Source organism: Neolamprologus brichardi, chromosome 17 (genome assembly GCF_056152115.1).
Source record: "Neolamprologus brichardi isolate AB-2024 chromosome 17, ASM5615211v1, whole genome shotgun sequence".
Lineage (NCBI taxonomy): Eukaryota > Metazoa > Chordata > Actinopteri > Cichliformes > Cichlidae > Neolamprologus > Neolamprologus brichardi.
Genome location: NC_142120.1, coordinates 37,615,364 through 37,632,745, shown reverse-complemented (window position 1 = coordinate 37,632,745; position 17,382 = coordinate 37,615,364). Strand labels below are relative to the sequence as shown.

At 44.4% G+C, this 17,382-nt stretch overlaps 2 protein-coding genes across 4 annotated transcripts in view; one reads left to right on the top strand and one right to left on the bottom strand.

Annotated features, from left to right (window-relative positions):
• Positions 1–16: 16 nt before the first annotated feature.
• On the bottom strand, positions 17–5,249 carry nopchap1 (NOP protein chaperone 1). Its single transcript, XM_087830478.1, has 4 exons — positions 5,129–5,249; positions 3,844–3,918; positions 3,600–3,733; positions 17–1,446 (listed from the first exon to the last, which is right to left on the bottom strand). Exons 1-4 carry the CDS (start codon positions 5,187–5,189, stop codon positions 1,273–1,275), a joined length of 444 nt encoding a protein of 147 aa, XP_087686604.1. The 5' UTR covers positions 5,190–5,249; the 3' UTR covers positions 17–1,272.
• Positions 5,250–5,767: 518 nt separating this feature from the next.
• slc41a2b (solute carrier family 41 member 2b) overlaps positions 5,768–17,382 on the top strand; it is a 43,013-nt gene continuing 31,398 nt past the window's right edge. Inside the window, exons 1-7 of one of the 3 annotated variants that reach the window (XM_006806509.3) lie at positions 5,768–5,893; positions 6,888–7,526; positions 8,500–8,607; positions 11,747–11,818; positions 12,339–12,483; positions 12,614–12,760; positions 17,021–17,168. In XM_006806509.3, the coding sequence (XP_006806572.1) occupies positions 6,987–7,526; positions 8,500–8,607; positions 11,747–11,818; positions 12,339–12,483; positions 12,614–12,760; positions 17,021–17,168 (1,160 nt within the window). In that variant the 5' untranslated portion in view covers positions 5,768–5,893; positions 6,888–6,986. Of the gene's footprint in view, positions 5,894–6,806; positions 7,527–8,499; positions 8,608–11,746; positions 11,819–12,338; positions 12,484–12,613; positions 12,761–17,020; positions 17,169–17,382 lie in introns of those variants that run through there. The other 2 variants (XM_006806511.3, XM_035914677.2) reach the window with 2 other exon arrangements.

The window sequence follows — 17,382 nt, the reverse complement described above, 5'->3', positions numbered from 1 at the left end:
GACATCCTGACACGTCCACTCGGTGTCCAAACGTCACTTTCTGTGTAAATATTTTTTAAACAGGTTAAAAAGACTCTTTGATACATTTTGACGTTGTATTTGTGAACTGCAACAGGACTATGTCATGTTCTATATTCATTACAGTACACCAGCTACACGTTTTATAAATTGATCATGTGACAAAGTTAACTTAATTTTCTAATTATGCCACATTGTCAGTGAAGGCAGCGCGGGCTACAATGCAAATACTTCTCAGTCTTTATGAGCGATCGTGTCAATAAACAGCGAGGCTTCAGAAAGCTTGGTGTCCATTTGACTTTGTGATGCTGACACTGATTAAAGGCGCTGCGCAGCTACACTCGTCTCAGTGTTTTATAGGACGGACCACGATCTGATGATCAGGCATTACAAACTGAACACAAACACTGTGACTGCGACACTCACAGGGTGGAAAACGCGTTCGGGGGCAGTTTTTAGGCATTTTGTGTTTTCAGCTTTTACAAACATTATCATTAAATCATCATTAAACTTTATTCAGTTGGTTCAAAATCACATTCACAGCCTTGTTTCAAAAAAGGAGAATCTGTGGAAAATATAAATAATTCTTAACAGAAGTGAAAACAACAAATATACACAGAGGCTCGAATTCTAAAAGCTGAGAGCGCTTTATGCTGCACTTTTAGCATTATCTGTCACACTGGATACATGATGAGGGTACAGTTTATTGCTCAGGCTTGTACTGTCAGTGAACACGCTGTATCCACAAACACAAAGAAGAAACAGGCACCTCATTTGGTGTAAAACGGTCCAATGATAGATGCTGCATCCACTGAGACAAAGACAATATGCTGCACAGTTCAAGTGCCAGCATGTGCAACGGGATCCAGGATCATTCATCCGTGTGGTCACTCAATGCTGGTTGTGGAGCATGGAGCTTTGTTTCATTACCACCTGCACTCACAATTCACTTCCTGCTTCAGCAGAGAGCTGGAGTGAACGGTTTGAAGCCCAAACTGATGCAAGGATGTGTTCACGTTCATGAAGCAGAGGACGTCGTGGTCACAGGGCAGACTCCCAGCAGTTGTTCTGGCTCTATGGGCAGTTTGTGTGCACGTTTCAGTATCCACTGCACTCCCACAGGACGCAGCTTTTCTGTCCGTGTGTGAAGAAGGTTTGAAAGAAACAAAAAAAAGAAACTCCGTCATGACATCTGAGGATCTCGTTGGCAAAACGTTTCCCATGGAAAAGAAACTAAAGGTCCCTCTGACTCGCCTACTCCCCCTGCTGGTCCAGAACCATGATGCTGACTTTCTTTTTCTTGCCTTTGTCTCCGGGCAGTTTAAAGTTCTGCTCTGTGACCTCGCCGTCATCGTCGCTGCAGTCCGAGTCCTCAGAGTCCGACGGCTCGCTGTCACCTGACTCATCGAGCTCCACGAGTGCTACATCCTGAGGACACGGGGACAAAATTACACGACTGGTGAAAGACGCACTTAAAGAAAGCAGCTAAATGGAGAAAAACTGATTAGATGAGCAGTAGATGGAGACTTATCCATCACCAGAAGTGATTTACAAAAGTGTTCAGAGCCTTAACTCAGGGCTGCGTGGAAGCGTCTGCAGCAGTAGTTACATGCTGGCTGCCTGGACTTTGACAGCTTGTGTGTTCACATCTTTGCAGAGCTGTTAGGACAGTCAGCTGTTCTGATCTCTGCCCGGGTGTTGGGAAGAGCTCACACAGAAGGATGATGCCACCATCATGCTCGTCTTTATGGACGTTAATAGAAAGTAATAAATAGTACAGACAGTTTGGGTCTTTTCTGTTGTCAAAATAAGAGACTGACTCTCCTCGTGTGCTCCGAATTCTTTAAACGGAGCTCTTAATAGAGTCGATTTCAGTTTTTCACTTTTGTTTTGGAAACGCAGGAAAGAATTAAGAGCAGGACAAAAACAGTAAATCAATGCTAAGTGAACTGCACTTCAGTTGTAATGTTGAATAAAAGTATGATGGTTCAAAGATTAACGTCGTGTGTAGGGCTGGGCGATATGGCCTAAAATTCATATCGCGATATAATTTGAAGCACGTGCGGTAACGACACGTCACGATATATTCTTTTCTTCTGTATAACGTATTTTCCACACTTAAAATCCTTTAATTTTCTCAAAAATCGAGAGTGTGCCTTATGTATGAATTCTGGTTGTGCTTACTGACCTCAAACCGATGTGGGCAGAAATCTGTTAAAAATGTTTTAGTACAACTTTGGTAAGCTGCACTGCTTGATGGATTGTCAGAGCATTACGGCTGCCGTAGTGAGGAGCTTCACGGAGTAATCTGGGTCCTAAACTCCGTCAGCTTCAGGTCCCAAAGTCAAACGAACACTAAGAGTTAAAAACGGTCTAAATTCTTTCATCTTTAATTAAATCATCAGCGTTGCTGCTTTATCGGGTGTAACAATTAAGTTTAACATCCATGAAAACAGAATTTATTAAATTTAACGGAGATAGAAGTTAACAGGAAGTTAGCTCGCTAGTTTCCACCTAAACATTTCATACCATGTTCTGACTGAGAGATTTCTGAAACTAATTCAAACGTACAGCTCTGCTATCACTTCCAACATAAACAAAGACAGAAAACTAAACAGCAGTGGCGTTTGCAGGGTTACTGAAGTTGGACTACCTGGTATATAATGTTGTGCTACGTGACTGCTAGCGACACAGCTATGCTAGCATAACATTAGCATAGTGAAGCTATGTTAGCATAACATTAGCACAGTGAAGCTGGAAGATGAACGCCAACTTTTTTTCCACTCGATAAAAGTTAACGTGAGGGATTCTGGTGGTCAGGGACAAATGCAGTCGCATAGCAGGATGCTATACACGGGCCAAACTTCAGTCAGGAGAACAACTGAGATCATTCATCCACAATACGAGGTTAGTTATTAATATACTGCAACAACATGGGAACAGAGCAGCTGCAGAGAATTCAACATTAATGAATCAATGTTACGGAAGTGGAGGAAGCGCAGTTTTTGGCTTTTCCCATATTTCAAAAGTGCTTCATCTCTTTGCTGTGACTGTCACCATAATCTGCAGATGATAATGGTTGTAGCCGCTGCGATGCTTTCAACCAAAACAGGCGCAGCTTGATGACATCATCAACATGCGCTATCGCGATAGAGCGGTATAGTCAAAATCTCTATCGTTGGCCAAATTTATCTCGTTTCTATCACCCACCCCTGGTCGTGTGCTGCTGTTGGAAAAACAAGGCTCAGTACTGTAACACTTCCCCCACATGCTGCATGTCTAATTGTGTTTACATGGTGACGACTGAGCTCTACAGAGTTGCAGTTTAAACAAAGGTAAGAAAAAATATGTATGTATGTAATGGAGTTATTTGAGTTACTCGATGCATTGCTGCAGTCACACACAGCAGACCTATTTGGAATAACGCAGCCCTTGTATGAAAGGAGCTGCCAGATGTACCCAGAGCTGCCCCAACCTCCAACCCCAACATCTACTGCAGAGTCCTTTATGTTCCATGTCGCAGTTCAGTACGTCACCAGATGGTGGCAGTGCAGCTGGTTCAGCGGCAGGCCCATACTCACCATCTCTATGACCCTCTCTGCCTCGTCCACACTCTCTATGTCAAAGCGTCCAGCAGGAGCCTCCTCCATCTGTCTTTTCAGCTTCTCGTTGGCCTCAGCCATCTGAGGGAGGAAGCTCTGCAGCCGGTCCAGAACTGATTCACAGGGAAAGACCCACACACACATCTAAACATCACTCTTATGCTTTTTGGTAGATCAACGATCGACCAACTTGTCAGTAAAAAAGAATGCTTGACATTCTCACCGCTGCTTCTGGGGACTCTCTCTGTCTGCAGAGATCTTCCAGCTTTTGGATTGAGGAGAAGCTTCTCACTGAGACCTAGCAGCACAACACACAGATCAGTTACTCCTCATGACCAAACGTATGCTCCTATACTGGGGGAAAGAAAGACACGTTTCTCACGAGTGGGTTAATGTGTAGAAATCCTTGTTGTGGCAACACGTCCCTGATAGAGGTCCCTAAGAAAGTTAGTGAAATGACCATTCTGCGTAGCTAAGATTTGGGTTTACTCTAGTCAGCACAATGATTAATCTAAATCTCTCATGGTCTGGAAAGCTGCAGAGAAAGTTGCCAAAGTGAGAAATAATCAGGCATCAGTCTATCCGGATGGACCACAAAGTTGGGTCACAGCAGCAGCAGGGAGGATACTCCAAATGTCCTTCTCCCACCCAGTGCTTTCCCGGTCCTCCCAGGGGAGAGTTGGATGATATACCGCACTCTAATTTATAATGTGAATCCAAATATAGACAAAAAATAAATAAATAACAACAGAAAAGCAAAATGCAGACTTTGACATGGTGTGTGAAGATTGGTTTCTCTAATTTCTCTAATGGCACACACAGACATCGACAGAAACCTCAAATCATCACAGAAACATTAGAACCTGATTTACGGGCATTAAGTGAAAGAAGTCGCTTTTACCCAGTGTGGAGGCTTTTTCTGCGTTTGTGGCTTACGTGTTTCTCTACATTCAAAAACTACCATCAAAATTAGAGACTGTCCGTTTATTTATAAGCAAAGAATGTTTTCCCCACACTGTAAACACGTGATCCGTGGACTTTGTTTTAACTTCCATTAGTCTAAGATGGGTTTGTTTGTTATAAAGGTCGACTACGTTTCAATTAAGGACTCAACACGACCTGCAGAGTCACAGCACTGAACTTTGGCACCAAAGTTACCCGAGTAGGAGGAAGTCAGGCCTCAGCGCTCTGCACGATGACTATGGTGAGAGAGCCTCAAGTCAAAGCAACGACCGCAGTTTTTAGGACCGTGTTTGTACGAAATCTGTAGGTAATAACTTTGTTTATATGACGCTGGCAATGATTTAACTAAACGTGTAGTTTTCATTACTCCGTGTAGCTGCGTACATATATTCAAATAGTCTGACAGACGGTTAGTCTTTTACAACAACATACTGATACACAAGCTGGCTTTCCTGTACGAATGTGCAGTTTAGGCTCTGCACTTCTTCCCAGTCCAGCTCTCCGGACATTTTGACAAAACAGAAAGAAATAAAAAGCATCCAAACCTCCTCCGTTACCGCACGACAGCAACGCCTGTGAGCTCGTTGTCTTTACGTTTAATTCCATTTTAGATTTAGAGAGGACACGATAATGTTTTCCTCCACATGTGGGTTTTTTTTCTGGTCGAAATCCACATCCGTGTGAAAGGTAGGGACGAAGCTTGTTTTAGGAATTATACAGCGCCCCCTGGTGTTTGGGATGAACTCTGGCGTTTACACACACACTCCAAGCTCCTTACTACACAGTGTGTAGTACACACTGTTAGGTGTAAAGAGTAGCCACATCCTCCACATATGGACCGAGACTATCAGGTTTAAACTCCCCAGCTGATAGACTCGGCTTACCTGTAATTAATAAAAAAAACTACCACTATGTAATGTGGCTAATACAATAAAAATTATATCTGAAAGTTTTGTTCTAATCCGCTGAAGCCAGCTGATGTTTTATTCTATAGCAGTAATGTTAACGCAGTCATAATGCAGTCGAAGATTAAAAGTGCATTACTTAATATAGATGTGAGGAAAACCATCCCATTTGTCGGACATACGATGTCTTTGGATCTGTAATCAGGTCAACCCGGATTTATAACTTCTGGTAACCAGGCGTTATTTTCAAACGGAGTCGCTCGTCGTGTCGCGTAGACGATCTTGGTTGGCCAGTCTCGCTCTGACGCGGCTCTGTGGCTGGCTAGCTGTCAGAGGAAAGGACTGGCATCTCTTCTGGGTGGAATTTCTTCACAGTGAAAACGTATGTCAAGGATAAAACCAACGGTAATAATAATCCTCAGCACTGAAGAGTTATATATATCATATCTACTTTTGTAATGCTGGCTAACTGTGGCCACCGTATTCTCCCGGTTTACGTTTAACGTCGGGTAAGTAGGCAGCCGACGTGCCTTCTACTGTTTTGATTCCTCCACAGCTAGCTAGCAGCATTTCCGTGTTATGTGGCGACCGTAAACATATGCACAACCAGCCTGTTAGTGTCAAGTTCCTGTTTGGCAAAATGATCCGCTAAGTAGGATGGTGGTAATAAATAGGCCTGAACAGTGGCAATTAAAAAAGTATGAAAACTGTCGTCTCAAGAACATTTTACCAACGAAACGCAGATAAACTGGAGACACCAGAACAGCAGCAAATTATGGAAGAACTTTGTGAACATCCTCGGTTTATTTACAGAAGCAGCTCGGTGGAGCTCGGATTGAACGGATCCTCAATCATCCAGGGAAGTAAATCTCCAAAAAGTTGATTCTGTTCATCTGGACGTAGCGTTTGTGGGAGAAACGTTTCACTTTATCACGTTTATCACTTGGATGATAGCTCGGATTTAGTTTCTGTCAGCAGTGACACTAGCAACTAACTTCTGTTTTCTGAAGGACAGGAACACGGCTGAATTGTATTTCCGGTGCTCTTTGGCTGCTTCTCAGCTGTTCCTGTTCATTTCTTTAATTTTCTAGCTGGTAAGAGTCCTTTAAAAGAAAGTTCAGGCGAGCAGTGATGCTGGTGCTGATATATCTGTGATGCTGATCCAGTCTTGGGATTTCTTCCCGTCGTTGCTTGATGATGTATTAAAATAAACTTGTATGTTACAGAAGCTTCAGCTCAATCCTTCCTGCAGTAATGACACGCACGCTTTAACCTGACAGTCACCGCTTGTTTCTCTGCATTTCCTCGTTTGTTCCTCTTTATCTCTTATTGTTGTTTTGTCTCATACGTATCAGCAGCTGCAGATATTCCTCTTCTCATTTCTTGCTGTTTTCTTTAGGCTGATGAATCCCTGAAGCTCGTTTCGCCCGCTCGCTGCCTGGACACCAGCCTCAGACCGGATGACAGGAGATGAGACACTGGAGGCCTGGACCACATCATGAGCATTCAAAGCCTACAAGGAGCTATCGGGGAGTCTCTTGGCTCTAGTCTCACAGTGCGCATGAGTGGAGCAGGTGGCGGGTGGAACAGCCTCTCCCTGAAACCCGTTTCCCCGGGCTGGATCGCCTCCGTTTTCCACACCATGGTCCCGACCGGTTACACCAAGCTTCAGGAGGAGCGGTTGGCCATGGTGGACCTTGGAGCTAAATCTGAGGCCAGCTCACTCCAGAACGGGTACAGACAGGAGACGTCTCATATCGAAGGTAGACGGGTTCTGGAGCGCGCCTCTCGGGCCTCTTTGACTTTAGCAGACTGTGGCGATGGCGACTGCTCGGAGACGGAGCCTATGCTCACTGAGAGGAGGCTCTCAGGTGAAGAGGCGGATGGGGAGGAGGAGGAGGAGGAGGAAGGGCTGGGATCGAACACGCAGAATATGCCAAAGGAGTCAGTGCTGGCTATGGCGTTTCAGATTTTGGTGCCTTTCCTTCTTGCCGGGTTTGGAACCGTATCAGCTGGGATGGTGCTGGACGTTGTGCAGGTAAACTGAGCAGCGTTGTTAAAGCAGTGAAAGCAGGCTGGGATTAAAGGCTCGTTCAAGTTCATTACAAACACGCGTGTTGTTCAGTTCTGCTCTGTGATTGTGGAGCATAGCAGCACAACTGCAGCAGAGTTAGCAAAGCTGGGAAGTTGTGCTGCAAACCTACATCTGAAAGTAGCTGTTAGTAGGAATAAAATAGTTCCCCCCCCCACCAGCTGCAGTGAGAGGACGGTGTCACTGCTGTGACCTGTAATGCTGACTAAGAATGATCACATGATCCAAACCTTCCTTGGGTTATATGCTGGCAGCCAAGCTTGATATGACTGTAATCTCACAGTAATCTCACAGAGCGCTCTGTAGCAGCGTTGTTAACGGCGCTCTGTCATATCACATGTTTGAGGCGCACATCTGTGAGCAGGTTGTTTTACACAGAAGTGGAGACGGGAGCCTCTGTTTCTCCTTCTAGTGTCATTTCTGCCCTGAAACGACTCAATTTCTAAACCGTAGTTTTAATTTCAGTGTTTCTTTGTGGACGTATTGAAGTTTAACTTCCTGGTAGGAATGCAGCGTTCCCTCGAGCGCGGTCCCGCCTGCAACCCTTTCTGTTTCTGCACATTTACATTTTTTGGGTGATTACAAACCATCTGTCAGACGGTGGAACCGTGAGCCAACGAGCTGAACGAGGGCCGCTCGCGTCCCAAATGTGTCCTTCATGCAAACGGGAAAGCTTTGCTGTGGGCGGTCGGTGAGGTGTGACGAGAACTCGGCTGACGTTACGGCAGTCACGTTATCCCAACATCTGACAGAGTTACAAACCTTTGAAAGAAAAGTCTGTGAACGCTGCTGGATTTACTTCACTGCTTCACAGTTAAATCATGCAGATCCCCAGTTTGTCTTATCCTGTAAACACAACATGTAAGTGTGACGTTTAGTGATAGCCAACAAAAGCAAAGTGACTCTCTGCTGTCTGCAGCACTGGGAGGCGTTCCAGTACATCACAGAGATCTTCATCCTGGTGCCCGCTCTGCTCGGCCTCAAGGGCAACCTGGAGATGACTTTGGCCTCGAGGCTGTCCACAGCGGTGAGACACACACACACACACACACACACACACACACACACACACATTATTCTGTCTTCACATTCGATGTTGTTGTAATCAGACGTCAGGCTGCTTTGTCCTGCGTGTTGTTTCGCTCTCAGAAGGACGGCGTGGTTTCCCGTCAGCCTCGTGCTCGTAGCTGCTGTCAGAGGATCACTGATCAGTGATGTCAGTGTGTGTTTGTGTACATAGTTGCATCATGTTTGTGGTCCTGACTCGTCTCCACAGAGCCTCTAACTGTGATTAGGTTTCATCATCCAGCCCAGTCTGGCTTAGAGCTCCAGTGTCGTCTACGCTGTGCGGTGAACACAACAGGCTCATGTGCACAACTGTTACTTTGGGCGTTTTCACGGAAGAATTACTTAAAGTGTTTTAGAAATAGTTGGAGTCAGGAGGAATTTGCTGACGCGGGGTTGGGAGAGGCTGTTGCAGCCAGGATCAAATGGTCAGACTCTGCCAGGGTGAGCATGTGTTTGCACCCTGTCCCATTAAACTGTCTCTCCTTCTGTCCATAAACCGACTCGCTGCAGTCCTGTTTGTCCAAAGAGGCGACTGAGCAGAATTCTGTCTCTGTTGGCTTCCTGTTGGCTCCCTGCTCCCCACATTCAAGCTCCACATCCACAGCGCTGTGTCAACATAGAGAGAGCAGCTTAGCATGAGCCCAGTCTCCTCAGCGGTGTCCCAAAAACAGTTTGTCTTCATGTTACTGCTGCTCTGCCTCGCAGTGCTGAGGAATGAGAACGTTGTTGCATGTGTGAAGTCACAGTGATTTCAGAAATGTGCATCTTTTACATTACAGGTAAGTGCTTTAAGCTCTTACCTGTAAAAGTCGACTTAGTTGCTTCAGTGCTTCACAGTTTAGCAGCTTTTGAAAGCTTCAGGTTCAGTTTCAGCTGTCGTTGTGTAAAAGCTCCCAGCTTCTTGAACTGTGTTCGTCAACAGTGCGCCTTCGTTTTTTCTAAAACTTCACCCATTTTCACTTAAATCTCTTCAAATGCTTTTATCTTTTTCACTTTAAATGCTTTCCGTGTCAGTCCTGTGCTGGACATGATGATACTTCAGCTTTTAGCTGACTTTTTCTATCTGACACCTGAGGAGGAGTCAGTCCTCTGATGCTGTAAACTCACTTAAGTGCTTCAGTTTAGATCTTTTAAAATTCAGGTGAACTGAAATCTCTCCAATTAACACTCGGTTGCTTTTTCTCTTTCACTTTAATGGCTTTCACTGCTTTGACAGTTGTTTCCACGGTTCAACAATCTAGTGACACTTTTCATATTCAGGTAAAAGTTTGTCTCCTTGCAGCTGCTGACTCAGCTGTTTTCAGTGATCGTACACAAACTGCTGACTCTACTTCCTGCGAGGCTTAACTTCAAAGTTTTCATACTTCCCCTCATCTACTTTTAGCTTCCACCTGAGATCCAATCAGTGCTTCAAACCTAATGTGAGTGCGTCCGGCTTACAGTTGCAGTGAATTTACACTTAGCTCCACGTCTCATACCAGAAACAGATGATATCACAGTTAGAGATGAACTATTTCCAGTAGCTAAAGCCATGAATGTCAAAGCACATTTTTCTCTTTTCATTGGTGAACTTCTCTATAAATGATGAGAAACAGTTTCTGTATCTGACAGATAATCTTACTCCATGCTAACATTTCAGGACATAAATCGATGCTGGCTGACATTACAGTTAATTGTTCATGTTACTTCAGCTAAGCATCAGAGTGGGACAGAAAGGTGGTCAGTCAGGCACAGGTGCCCACATATGAGCAGAACGACTGTAGGCCACAGAAAAAGGTCTTTTCTTTGTGCAAACAGAGCTCACTCAGAGTGGATCCCAGGTTCTCATCTTAGAGCCACAATTTACAGACGTCCCCTAAACGTGTCACGTCCAGGCAGCATGAAGTTAATGCTGTGAAAAGATGCACTCACAGAAAATGTGCCTGATCGTGGTAACAACCACTCATCCAAGCAGTGAGTCTGCGTCACAGCTAACCAAGATAATTACACACAGACATGTTCAGCTTTAGATCATCTGAGTGATACATCTATAAGAGCGTGAACATTCTGTGCAGCTATTGTGTGTCACCTTTATGACATGGTTGGGAATTTATTCATGTTTGTGAATGTCGTCACAGAGATGTGCGAGACACCGCGGACAGAATTCCTGAGCTGTTAGTGGGATACAAGTTGGAATATCTTTGTTCAGTTTTAATCCAGTTATTGGCAAAACCACATTGTTGAAAATGACTAACGACGTTCTCATTTTTAAAAAGTACGGTGTGTGTGTGTGTGTGTGTGTGTGTGTGTGTGTGTGTGTGTGTGTGTGTGTGTGTGTGTGTGTGTGTGTGTGTGTGTGTGTGTGTGTGTGTGTGTGTGTGTGTGTGTGTGTGTGTGTGTGTGTGTGTGTGTGTGTGATCAGACAATCACTCATACAGAAGAAGGTTAAACCCATGAAAGCGCTCAGTCTCTGGTAAATGTCATCAGGTTTGGGATGGGAGGCTTTCAGATCAAATCACTTTTATCATCACATCACATGTGCAGGTGCACGAGTACACATGTGAGTGTGTGAGCTTCACAAGCAACAGAGGTGTGCAAAAACACAATAACACAAGAACAAGCAAAATATAACAATGGCTAAATCTGAGTTATATGAATAATATATGTACAATATAAGAGTGTATGTGCATTACTGAATATGTATATCTACATGTGTGTGTTTATATGCAAACCAAGTGGCCTTTATATACAGTGTGGAGAGCATAATGTGAAGTGTCTGTGAAGTGTTCAGCAGCCTGATGGAAACAGCTCATCTTCACATTCGTAACAGTAAATGTGTTTGTGTAGCACGGACGGTTCAGATGGAGATATCACATGACTGAGAAGGCCAGACCCAGAGTTTGTGTTAGTCTTTTACGTCTATTTGTTATAACCGGGAGGTTTAGTTCTCTTAGATTTCTGCAGGGAAACCCACAATATGAAATACTCAGATTAAGTTTCTAGCATTTAATCAGTTTAGTGTCAATGCAGGAAAATAAGTGGCGTTTCCAACAGGCCGTCACTGACGGGCTGCGGCTCAGGCTTTACTCTGTCAAATAACTCTTCCCATCCCAACTCAGGTCAATGTGGGCAAGATGGATTCTCCCATCGAGAAGTGGAATCTAATCATCGGGAACCTGGCACTGAAGCAGGTAATCGCTCACCGTGATGTCTTCATTGTGAGAGAACGTTTTCATATAAAATGAATCAATCCTGCTTTGTTTGCTTTGGCATGAGCTGCAGTTTTATTAGTTTCTCTTCCTTTTTACTGGGAGCAGTTTTTAGAAACACCTTTTACTCAGGAGTTTTTCCCTTTTTGTTCATGACAAAAAACATTTAATTGTATTTTATATGTTGAATGAAATATCACAAATCTGTGATAATATTAATGCAGTGCTATGGCTAATGTCCAGTGTGTATACATTGATACGGTGCACGCGGTAACTGTTTGGACCGTGCGGGTGTTTATTTAGACCAAAATCTTTGACTGTGTCGTCAGACCGAGTACAGGCTGTGTTAATGATCTACATATGTACTGATAAACACACGACAACATGACGTATGTAATGATAAAGTCCTGCGTGTAATGTGTCACCAGGAATTATCAGGGAAAAATGGACGTCATTTTGTGTCATTAATAAGTCTGGATCATCTCCTGCCTCTCTGCCCCAGGTTCAGGCCACTGTTGTGGGTTTCCTGGCGGCCGTAGCAGCCGTGGTTCTTGGTTGGATTCCAGAGGGGAAGTTTCAGATGAGCCACGCTGTTTTGCTCTGCTCCAGCAGCGTGGCCACGGCCTTCATAGCCTCCCTGCTGCAGGGTAAATACACACACTGTGACACTGTGGTGATGCTGCTGCTGCTTCCCGTCAGGCCTTTTTAACACATGTTCAGTTTCCTGTAATGTGACGGCTGTGAGTAATGTGCTTATCCTCTTGATGTCATATTTAGGTATCATCATGGTGGGGGTAATTGTGGGCTCGAAGAAGACGGGGATTAACCCAGACAACGTAGCCACACCCATTGCAGCCAGTTTTGGTGACCTCATAACCTTGGCGATCCTGGCCTGGATAAGCCAAGGCTTGTACAAGTGCCTGGGTAGGTCCTACCTTTACTACACTTGCATATGTTCTGACTGCATTACAACTAGGGCTGCCACGATTAGTCGACTAGTCACGATTACGTCGACTAACAAAATCGTTGACGACTGATTTAATAGTCCACGCGTCGTTTGAAGCTTTGTAAGATCACAAAAGGCGCAGGAATAAGTAGTAGGATTTAAGAGTGTAATAACGGACTGAAACAGAAGATGGCAGCACTGCATGTACAAGGATGCCAGCTGCCGTTAAACCCCGAAGAAGAAGAAACTGTGTCCCAGAATTCATAGCGCAGCCCTGCTCAGTTTCCAATAATGGCGGCAGCTAGTTAGTTTTAATATTACTCTTATTGTTCTTTCTGGGTCACAAAATAAACGTTTAACATATTTTCAGGCGAGAATGTAGCTGTGTAAACCTCAAATATCTGCTCAGTTTATCAAGACACCACATATTTTCAAAAGCGCTCCGACGTTTTCGGAGACGTCTGTTACCCACTAGCTCGATAGCTAGCCGGGAGCTAGGCTAACTAGAGCCGTGAGAACACCGGACTCCCGGCTAATCGTTTTCAAACCCACCGCCGTCTTTCGCTACTCAGGTTAAACATGATATATAAGTCACTTAGATAACTTAAAATGTTATTGTTTGGCTTTTTTTAGTATTTTATTTGTTCCTGAGTAAATCGGTTTGGCTTTTTAGTTAGCACTTACCTTAAAAGCTGTAAGCTAATGATAGTTATATAAGAGCAGATGCTGCTGGTGCAATAAGCTGTACTTTTAAGTCCAATGGATGATGATCTGATTAGTCGACTAATCGCAAAAATAATCGGTGACTAGTCGACTATCAAAATAATCGTTTGTAGCAGCCCTAATTACAAGCTGCTGTTTCACAGTCAGGCTGATTAATACAGTGTGCTACTCTTCATTATATTCATAGAACCCATATAAGAAAACTTTATATTACTGGTCCATACTGTGTAGAATTAGGACACCTGTTCTGAAGACACTTCAGCTGAGCTGTGTTCAGGCTGCTGAGCCCATCATGAAAACATCGGTGCATAAATAAAGGTTATTGGAGAGCACAGAGGGTGTGCACTTTTAGTTTTACCACAAATTATTAAGAGTGTATAAAGTTGTACCTGTGCAAACTTCAATTTTATTTATTAGCACCAAATCACAACAACAGTCGCCTCAAGGCGCTTCATATTGTACAGTAGATCGCACAATAACGTGAATACAAATGCACCTGAGGGGATTATATCAGGCATCACAGCCAAGTAGTCTTTGGTGTTATCTGTCTGTCCACTGACAGCACACGTGCTTAAATGATAAAACGTCTGTCTTTGTGCCAGTTTATCTGGTAAAGTCCGTGTGAACATCCATCCGTGCATTCGCCGCACACGGTGATGGAGATCCATCGCTGCGTATCCAAGGCTGGGTTGTAGAGTCGGCAGCCGAAGCCCAGATGATCCCGACTGAAAGATGTAATCTCTCCAGCGTGTCCTGGCTCAGCCTCCCCCACAGCCACACTTTCCTTTTTACACCAACGTTCTCCTTTGACTCTCTTCTTAGGCTCTTGCTTTACTGATGGAACAAGAGATGATGTCAAATGTAGTTTCTTTTGAATAAACTTGCAGATGTACTGTATGGAGATGTGCATTAAAGGGCTCACAGGGACTGCCTAAGAGCCCTCATGCATATCATTATTTATCAGTGTGCCATCACATGCATGAATGCACCTCAGAGTGTTTCAGTCTGAGTGTGGATGTTTAAATTCAGTCATAATATCCAGTTCAAATATGCTTCATGTGGTGCTGTAGAGTCATACGCTCCCCCGGTCGGCCAGCAGAGGTCCTTCCTGTCTCACTCTGTAAGAATATCAGCCTCCAGCTTCAGGACAGACCGTCTCTCTTCCTCCTGACATGCACATGTTTAAATCATGTGACAGCAGACCTGCTGCACCACCTGTATTACTCAGTGCAGCCACATTAGAAGCGTTTTCCTTTGGAAACCATCTCATGCTAACTAAACCTGTCAGGTCTAATTGCTGAGCATAGATGTTCTCCATTATAAAAGGAATAGTTTAGTGCTGGGAGCTAAATTTCTTAAGCACACTTCAGATTTCCATGGCAGGGCAGTGAGGCTGTCTGGCTGTGTCGCTCACACTGGCTCTCTTGTTTTTGAGCCCACGCAGACACTTGCCCAGTAAATTCAAACTAACGGTCAGTTTACTCTCAGATAATGAAAACTGAAATCGCACGTCTGTCTGTTCTCGTAAGAAAAGCTAAACCAAGAGTCATTTACAGCCAAGTAGAGACGCAAGCAAGACGTTGCAGCTGTAGGAATCATGTGGAGTCCTCTTGGGTTTATTTATAGAGGGCTGTTAACCAACAGGATTGTTACAGAGTGCTACACTGAGAGGGCTCAGCAATAGATGAAAGCAGGGATAATGTGAGTGTGAGATGAAGCACTAACACCAAGAAAAGGGCCCAGAGTTTATGCACAGGTTGGTGTGAGGTCAAATGAACAGATGGGTGTTTACATGCTGGCTGCACCTGCAGAAAAGCATTCAGTGCAACACGGTGCACACCCATGACACAAGGAAGCAGAACTACAATCTTAATGACTCGGATAAAGGATTTCTCCTTATATGTAAAACAGTTACGTTAACGGGTCCAAAGGAAGGTTGGACTTTAGCCCACAGTCAGCTGAGACTGCTCACGTGAAAGCTGCTGTAGCTTCACCTTTAGATACGATGAAGAATTCATCAGTCTGAGTCTTTTCTTCTTAGTTGTCTGTTGTGAGACAGACGCTGCCAGAGTGCAGGACTTTGTGCTCTATATGCACCAACTCTTCAGTACAGTGAAATGCTGCAGTCTCATCCACTTCACCTCATCTCTGATAGAAGTGAGTCGGACTTGAAATAGTTGAAATAACAGAAGAAGAATGCAGTTCTTTTGTTTGGTCCCTACCTGCTCAGGTAACCTCGTCACCACGTCTCTTTGCAGGTTCCTTCTTGTTAAACAGTTAAACACGTTCTTCTTCTCATTATTATTATTTTCTATTTGCCCAGTTCATGCTGGGTGCACGACTAGCATCTAAAAACGTGGTTGTACTATGTTTGGAAACACCATTTCTTTCCCAAGCATTAGAAGAATGGAGCCATTTAGATATCTGGCAGCTGCTCCGTCCCTCTTCCTGGCAGAGTGTCGTAGCAAAATGTATTCCTTCAGGGATGGGCAGGAATATCAATTGCTTGCTCGCAGGTTTATTCACCGAAGCAAGATAATTATTGACACGTGCAACGGCTAAAGGTAGAAGAGTCTAACTGGGAGCTTACTTAGTCTATGTTAACTTGGTGCCACATTTCCAGAGGCTGCTCTGGGACAAGGCTCCGCTCCAGACATGACTCAGTTTATCTGTTTCACATTTTAAAATCCAAGGCCTACCAGAGCCCACTGTATCCTGAGCTGAACACCACGCCCTTTCTTTTCTTTAGACCATCAAGATAGTAAACGTGGGACTGCTCGCTAATGACAGTTACTGAGTGCTTGAAATGTTGGAAACATCTGGTGGTGGCTTCATGCAGGTGCTTTAGTCTAATTAGCTCTCCGAAACAACTGTTATATTTTAGTTGAAACAAAGACGTTTACTATTAGAGCAAGTGAGAGAAAATATTCTGTGTATATTTACTGGATGGATTTAGTCCTCTGCTGTGTCCTGTCCTAACTGCTCGTGTTTTGTGGCTTTTCCTTCGTGCTGAACGTTAGTCAGCACAGTATCAGTATTTCAGTCTGCTACAACTTCCTTCCTCGTTTCTCTGGAGCTGTAGAACTTTATTCTTCCAGCATTTATTTGATATGTTGATGAAAGGGCTGCCTCACAGGTGGATCATCTCATCTATGGGTCTCCTATAGATGAGATGAGATGAAGATGGGTTGAGATAATAATGAGGAATATTGTTGTTGCAGTGGAGATCTTCCACTGGGACCACAGAGTCAACGGTTCAGGTTGTTCCTTTCATTTGACCTCCGTCTGCAGCTCTCAGGCTCCCATTGCTCAGCCACAAGTAAACAATCTTCATTCCTTAAAGTGCTGGAAAAAGTCCTGTTTGTGGTTCTGAACCGTTTCAGATGTTCCAGCAATCTGGACGTCCCGATGAACAGAATCAACATGTTTTCTTACCCGGGTCATTGACACATTACTCAGTTTCACCTGAGCAGGAAAAGGACAGAAACTCAAACCCAAGTGTGTCTCCTCTGCAGATTCCTATCCGTATGTGTCGTCGTTGGTTTGGGCCTTCTTCATGTGTCTGACTCCGCTGTGGATCGTCATCTCCTCCAAGCACCCCGCCAGCCGCACCCTGCTCTACTCAGGATGGGAGCCCGTCATCACTGCTATGGTCATCAGCAGGTGTGTGTTTAGTCTTCTGAAGGACAAAGAACAGCTGTCCTGAGTCTGCACCTCCCAGCGTCTGGTTTGCACGATGACTCATCCCCTAAACAAATTGCAGCATCCCAGCACATACACCCTCAGGTCTCCTTGAGCCTGGCGGCCGTACAGAGGAGCCAGTAGGAAGCAAATTATTGTCCCGCTCACTCTCTCTCACTCTCTCTCACTCTCTCCT

Excerpts from the sequence above, each read along its gene's own strand:
- nopchap1 (XM_087830478.1), bottom strand. The coding sequence starts at position 5,189 with ATGGAATTAAACGTAAAGACAACGAGCTCACAGGCGTTGCTGTCGTGC. Across the intron at positions 3,919-5,128 it reads GTCGTGCGGTAACGGAGGAG|GTCTCAGTGAGAAGCTTCTC; the intron begins GTTTGGATGCTT and ends TTGTGCTGCTAG. Across the intron at positions 3,734-3,843 it reads GAGAGTCCCCAGAAGCAGCG|TTCTGGACCGGCTGCAGAGC; the intron begins GTGAGAATGTCA and ends CCTGTGAATCAG.